The sequence below is a fragment of the Clupea harengus genome, chromosome 7 (genome assembly GCF_900700415.2).
Source record: "Clupea harengus chromosome 7, Ch_v2.0.2, whole genome shotgun sequence".
Taxonomy (NCBI): Eukaryota; Metazoa; Chordata; class Actinopteri; order Clupeiformes; family Clupeidae; genus Clupea; species Clupea harengus.
In genome coordinates this window covers 2,179,786-2,187,285 of record NC_045158.1, presented here as the reverse complement: position 1 = coordinate 2,187,285, position 7,500 = coordinate 2,179,786, and the positions used below count along the sequence as shown (strand labels likewise).

Here is a 7,500-nt window from a genome sequence, read left to right as displayed (position 1 = left end):
TTCTCCCCCTGAAACTACCTGTTCAATCTCCCACATCTGGCACAACTCCAGCTGCTACCTCGCTTTTCTGTCTTTCTTTCTTTCTTCCTAATTCCATCACACAGCCAACTGTGTCCAAACAGCCAGCCAGGGATTAAAACCTCAATCAGCACTTGTGAAATGGGTTTGGCTTTATCTTGAGGTGGTCCAGGGTGTTTGAGTGTGTTTGAGTGTGTTGTGTGTGTGTGTGTGTGTGTGTGTGTGTGTGTGTGTGTGTGTGTGTGTGTGTGTGTGTGTGTGTGTGTGTGTGTGTCCGCGCGCGTGTGTGTGTGTGTCCGTGTGGGAGAAAGTGGGGATGTGTGAATGCGGGCGGATGTTCAAAGACCAGAGGGTCTCACATCTGTGTGTGTGTGTGTGTGTGTGTGTGTGTGTGTGTTTGTGTGTGTGTGTGTGAGTGCGTGCGTGCGTGCGTGTGTGGTGTGCGCGTGTGTGTGGTGTGTGTGTGTGTGTGTGTCCGTGAGTGAGATAGGGGCGGAAGCCGTAATTGCGTCCCATCTTGCCAATTTAATCCCAATCAAAACTTCAAAAGGCAAACTAATAAGTCACACACTTCTTAAGTCCTCAAAGGTAATGAAAGCTGTGAGGATGGACTTCAGCCTTCAGCACATTTATCCAGCTTTTTAAGAGTAGCAAGACCGCCGATGGGAACTGTGCTTTTATTAACATTTCAAATCATCAGCGGCCTGGCCACAACACATAGCCACCCACCTAGCCACCGTTCCACACACCGGCATAGGCAAACATGTAATCAGTAGTCGGGAACAAACATACGATAAAATCACACATAACATGAACACACGCAAATTACCCCATCAGAGTCAGATAATGTATGTTTGAGAGACATATCGCATTAATCATGCATGCAAACACATGGATTTTCAATTCCGAGGCGTTTTAGGAGTTCATTTCCATTCAATCTAAATGTTAATGCTCGCCCTGGACACAACACTCCGATATTTAACATGCTAATAGGACACGTGGACTCCACTCCACCAAGAGGGACCCACGTTGAGACCAAACACAGACAAGCCTTACACACTCAGAGACCAAAATAAGTTAGAGACCAAAGGCGTACACCCAAACAGCAATGGCAGATATGAAACACACTCTTGACATTAGACACACACGTGCAGCAAACACTCCCAGACCAAAGACATACAGTACATGAGCTTCACAAGGATGCATGCTGAGACCAACTCGCTACCTCCGCAAAAGGAATGAAATCCCATGATAAGGCAAAATAAATGTGAGTGGATACCTAACGTTAGCTACAATGCAGTGAGTGATTGCTAGTTGAAGAGAGAAAACATTTGAATCACTTCATTTGTGTTTTATTGATTTCCTTCACTGTATATGAAATAAGCTATCTGACCATAGGCGAAGTAAGCTATAATCAGGCCAGGATAACCTTCACCCAAAACATTCACTGTGGTGAGCCTTACTCTTAACGTTAAATCACTTAAAACTAACGTCAAAGTCCTTGTAGGCAAGTTTTGCCACTCGGCAGCCATCTTGGCATCGCCTCTAGGCAGCTATTTCAGGCTCCAATGTCAATGAATGGGGAGAGGCTCATTACTACACATGCATTGGTCAAACAGACCTTAAAAGTGTATAGCTGGAATCACTGTTTAAATCCGACATAAATGGCAGAAACAACGTCGCTAAAATAAGGCAATGGCTGTTTTGCCCTTTGTACAGAACGCCCGTCGCTACTGCGGATTGGATGGTTTAGTGAGGTCCTTGGATCGGTCCCTCCGGGGCTCCTCGCGGGCCCTGGCTGATCAGCCATCTATCGCATTCCAAACTCCCCATTCATTTTCCCCTCAGTGATTTGTCTCATCCCTTATAACATCTCTGCTATCGTTACTTCTAATGGAGTTGTTTAACGTTACTAGGCAACAGGACTTGGCTGAGCCTTTTATTTAGATTTTAAGGAACCAAATTAAGGTAGTTTCGATGTAGAAATTATTTCATCAGTAAAATATTAATGATTACCAAATAATGATTTGGTGCCTTAAGCGCGGAACCCATTAATTTCCCTGCTGGTATGAATGTGACACACACAGACCATTTCCTGATCTAAGGTGCTAGTCTGATTGGGTACCTCTAGGCACACTGCAGATCCTCCTCGACTGATATTGTCAAGTGTTCATATTCATCAAAGACAGACGTAAAGCCCACACACTAAGGCCAAAGACAGGCCAGCTTCACACACTCCGAGACCAAAAGCGGGATGTGAAGCTCACACACTGACATCAGAGACACATATGAGGTTCATACTCTGACACTACACACACACACACACGCACACAGATCAAAGACAGGCATTAAGTACACACTCTAAGACCAAAGACACATATGACGTGCACACTGACACCAAGACAGACACTTTCAAGCCAAACACAGACACACAGTGAGTGCCTTCAAAGCCCAAGCCCCTGACACCACAGACAGGGAGAAAGCACACACACTCATAGACTCCAGACCGTTGGAATGGAGGCAGACTGACAGACAGATATGGAGTGCATACTCTGCCATCTAATATAGACCCAAAGTGCATGACCAAAGACAGGCTCAAGACAAGACTTAAACTATCGACTCTGACAACACGGACACACGTGCAGTATAGACAGATTCTGGGCAAATCTAGAATCAAAGACCAACGACAGACACCGAGTACTTGGCATAAGAGAAGACACAAGGAGCACACACACACATGCAGTGTGGAGCCCCCCAACATGGCTGAAGCCCTAAAGCCTGATCCTCCAACCAACAGCACACGCCACAGGAAGTGAGCTCAGCGAGCGGTACCTCTTGCGGCCCCGGCGGCTCTCGTTCTGGGCTTTCTCCGGGAAGAGTTTGGAGGGGGGGTTGGGGGGCACTCGGGAGCGCAGGCGAAAGATGCACTTCCTCTTCTTGATCTCCTTACCACAGAGGAACCTGAAAGATGGAGGCCGTGTGTGAGGAGATTCATCTTCACGCTGAACTCAGTCAAAGGTCCAGAAGGCAAAATGGAACGCTTTCTTATGCCCAACATGTTTTTTTTTTTCCCTAGGGATGCAAATACGCATTCCATGATATATTATTAACATACCACTAGATGAACTAGATGCATTTAAGGGACACCTTTGACCATTCCATGATATATCATTAACATACCACTAGATGAACTAGATGAATTTAAGGAACACCTTTGACCATTCCATGATATATCATTAACATACCACTAGATGAACTTGATGAATTTAAGGAACACCTTTGACCATTCCATGATATATCATTAACATACCACTAGATGAACTAGATGCATTTAAGGAACACCTTTGACCTCTTGCATGCATCAGTGCTTGCAGCGTTTGTTGCGATATCATTTAATTGCATCATATGGGGGGGAAAAAATGTTAGGCAGAGTTTTCAAGCTGTGAAAATGAAACGGATGAAAAAAGATATATACATACATAAACATCATTTAACTTTATTATCAATTAATCAAAAGAGACACTCATACAAATACTAATGGGGAAACTGTTGAGGGCAGTTCTCCATTAGTATGACAGCTCTTGAAATGAAAACAGACAGAATATCTCTCTCTCTCAGATAGCAGTCCAATCCAGATCCAACCTGACACTAATCAGAACCACATCTGGTCCAGAGTGGCTATCCAGGAGAGACAGAGAACCAGGTTGAGAAAGAGAGAGACATTGATATAAAGAGAGAGAGAGACAGAGAGAAAGAGAGGTTGAGAAAGAGATATTGAGAGAAAGGCATTTAGGGGGGTGGGGGTGTTGACAGAGAGAGAAAGGGGTTAAGAGGGACAGAGAGAGAGAGAGAGAGAGAAAGAGAGAGAGAGAGAAAAGGGTAAACTACTCTGGCGAAGTGGAGGGGAAATTTGTCCTACTTGGTTTTATAGTTGTTGAGCGCATCCAGGATGTGCTGTCCTCTCTCTGCAGGAGGCGTGTTTGAAAGCTGCAAATGGAAACACACACACACACACACACACACACACACACACACACACAGGGTAAAACAGGTGAACTTACTCTGTCATGTTCTAGTTGACAATCAGCACCTCAGAATAGTGACGATTAGACTCCATTGGTTTTGCTCTATTTATTAACTTTGAAAGGAAACTGACATCAGACAACTCAAGGATGTTTATATATACATATCGTCACTCAAAAATAAGGGCTTTATCCCTGTGAGACACATCAGGCCTCCAGATGGCAACTACAATAGTTAACATATTTCACAGGCTAAGCTGTGTAGCAGGTCACCCATGTCATCTTCCTTCACTACTGAAAGAAGCAAACATACAACAATTTCCCTAAAAATTCTGTCGAACAAGACATGTTCTTTAGGTCTACTGCAGTCAACTAATCTAGTTAACGTTAGGTGTACTACAGTGAGCTAATCTAATTAACGTTCAGGTCTACTACAGTTAGCCTGACAAAACTTTTCAACAATAAAAAAAAAAAACACCTTACTTAAACCTCTTTGGCAATTAGGTTAGCGTCGACTCTGACACAGCCCATGACGCTACGCAGACTGACTGCCTGACATGGCCATTGTGTGGCTGAAGCCAAAAGATTTATGTTTCTAAAGATAGCATTAGCATTAGCCACAAAGAGTTCCTTCTTTTGTAGTAGGCAGCTTTTTTTAGAGGTAATTGAGAGTTCTGATAATATTGATGGGTGTTTCAGCATAAGCGGTGAAAACATGTGTCCAATTATGAATTGTTGGCATATTACTATACAGAGACGTGTTTTGGCACCATGAATCCTTTTTTGAGTTTTTAATGAGTTTTCACTTTTTCAGTTTTTTTATTATTCTTCTGGATAACTTCTGAAGGGAAAACCTTGTTATTTTTGTGTTGAGTTGACATTTAATCATATGTCACTGGTATTATTGCTACAAAAATATCTTTTTTCTATAATCATGATATTATTTTAGGTAATATTGCCATATCATCAGTAAAGAGGTCCTTGAAAGGCAGCAGATTCCAGTGCAAAGTGCTGTCAGCAGGCAAGAGGAAGCACAGAACAAACAATACTGAACACACACTCGTGACAACAACAAAACAATACTGAACACACACTCGTGACAACAACAAAACAATACTGAACACACACTCGTGACAACAACAAAACAATACTGAACACTCACTCGTGTGCGACGAGACATATTTTTGAAGAAAAAGAAAAAGATGTCAATTATGGCTCCTGAATATTTAAGGTGTAGGAGCCAATGGCTCCTAAGGATTTGGTTTAGTCTGGAGGCCTGTGCATACTCACACACACACACACTGTGTGCAGCCATGTGTGACAATGAAATACACAACAACCATGACAACATCTTGAATTATTCCAAAAAAGAATAAATGTTTTGGCACAATGTACCCACTTTCCCAGTGAAGGATGAGGAAGAAGGAAGAACAGAGACAGCAGGAGGCAGAAAACAAAAGTGGCAGAAGAAAACAGATAAATATGAAAAAAGATAAAGTTGAGTTATGAAATATGAAAATAGAGTTGTCACCTTTCCCAGTTGGAAGTGGTCCCAGTTGCTGCTGATGAAGTTGAGGATTTCCTCCAGCTCAAAGTACTTCTTCTTGCTCTGCACCCCGAGGTTGTACAGCGCCAGATGGACCACATCCACCCTGAGAGCAGAGACAAACACACACAGGTAAACAAACACATCCACCCTGAGTGCAGAGACACACACGCACAGGTAAACAAACACATCCACCCTGAGAGCAGAGACACACACGCACAGGTAAACAAACACATCCACCCTGAGAGCAGAGACAAACACCACACAGGTAAACAAACACATCCACCCTGAGAGCAGAGACAAACACACACAGGTAAACAAACACATCCACCCTGAGAGCAGAGACAAACACCACACAGGTAAACAAACACATCCACCCTGAGAGCAGAGACAAACACACACAGGTAAACAAACACATCCACCCTGAGAGCAGAGACAAACACACACAGGTAAACAAACACATCCACCCTGAGAGCAGAGACAAACACCACACAGGTAAACAAACACATCCACCCTGAGAGCAGAGACAAACACCACACAGGTAAACAAACACATCCACCCTGAGAGCAGAGACAAACACCACACAGGTAAACAAACACATCCACCCTGAGAGCAGAGACAAACACACACAGGTAAACAAACACATCCACCCTGAGAGCAGAGACAAACACCACACAGGTAAACAAACACATCCACCCTGAGAGCAGAGACAAACACACACAGGTAAACAAACCCTCCTCTCAGGTGAGCTCCCCCACATGTCATCCCAGCCCAGAGTGGAGTAAGGAGGACCTCTTCCTGTTTGTTGACAGTGACCACATGGCATTTTTGTGCCCTGATAAATGTCCACTGGTATTGAAACTTTATGACGGGGTTAGGACACTCCTGGTGTATAAAATGGCATATAAAATGTGTTGTGCCTGGTAGTGAGACAAGAGGCCTAGAGCAGGGAGAGAGCATGGAGGCCAGGGGCCAGACTTGTTTCCTGTGTTTTCTCTGTGTACACAGCTACATACATTGACATGCACTCCTCTGGCAGAATGGGACTGAGTGCCGTTGCCACGGTTGCGTGTTGTGCTCTGACTGCCATAGCAACGAGCTCTCTGCTGTTGTGTTCAGAATGCAGGCGTATTGGCCTTGGAGATATGGGCTTTGAGGACGGGTGGGGTCTCCTCCTTCAGTGCACACAGACACACAGGACAATCAGAAATGTCAATCCTACACAAGAGTGCCATGAAGCCTTTCTTCAGACTGCACTTCAGATCGCTCATCTTCATGCTCATTCATGAGCCTCTCTTGTTGTCTACAGTTCAGATCCCTCATTCATGAGCCTCTCTTGTTGTCTACAGTTCAGATCCCTCATTCATGAGCCTCTCTTGTTGTCTACAGCCAGTCTTTGGAGACGTGACGTGAACAGCGGAGGGGAAAATGTCAAATAAATATCAAATATCAAATATCAAATATCTGGAGAAGCATTTCCACAAAGAAAAATGCAAAGTGGGATTTCTCACCAGCAGCGGAGGATCTCTAAACCTTTGCAACAAATGACAGATTATACATCTGGGTCAATCTGGGTCAATGAGTGCAAATGAAGAGAGGGAAAAAATAGTCTCATTTTATTGGATGTAGCCGATTTATCCAATAATTCACTGGGCAACTAAAGAAACCCACGTCTTTGAGAATAAGTCTGATGGTTTATTATGGTGCGTAGCCTATGATGAGAATGGGCCTAGGCCTACTTGGTTGTTTTTGTAACTTATATCATTGTCATTCATTTCCCCCCAAGAGGTACGTGTCAAATGCAAAGTTTGTCTTTCTAATCTCAGAAATATGGATTCAATTGTAGGCTATGAAACCTGCAGTTGGGTAACATTAGTAGCCTATTCGCCTGATATGCTGGGCTAATAAACATTA

At 43.7% G+C, this 7,500-nt stretch overlaps 1 protein-coding gene across 2 annotated transcripts in view; it reads right to left on the bottom strand.

Annotated features, from left to right (window-relative positions):
* The window catches only part of phf19 (PHD finger protein 19), a 38,495-nt gene that overhangs the window by 12,223 nt on the left and 18,772 nt on the right, over positions 1-7,500 (bottom strand). For both annotated transcript variants that reach the window (XM_031570131.2, XM_042708190.1), the window contains exons 9-11: positions 5,572-5,692; positions 3,938-4,005; positions 2,851-2,979 (exon numbers count right to left, since the gene is read on the bottom strand). In XM_031570131.2, coding sequence (XP_031425991.1) covers positions 2,851-2,979; positions 3,938-4,005; positions 5,572-5,692 — 318 coding nt within the window. The remainder of the gene's footprint in view (positions 1-2,850; positions 2,980-3,937; positions 4,006-5,571; positions 5,693-7,500) is intronic.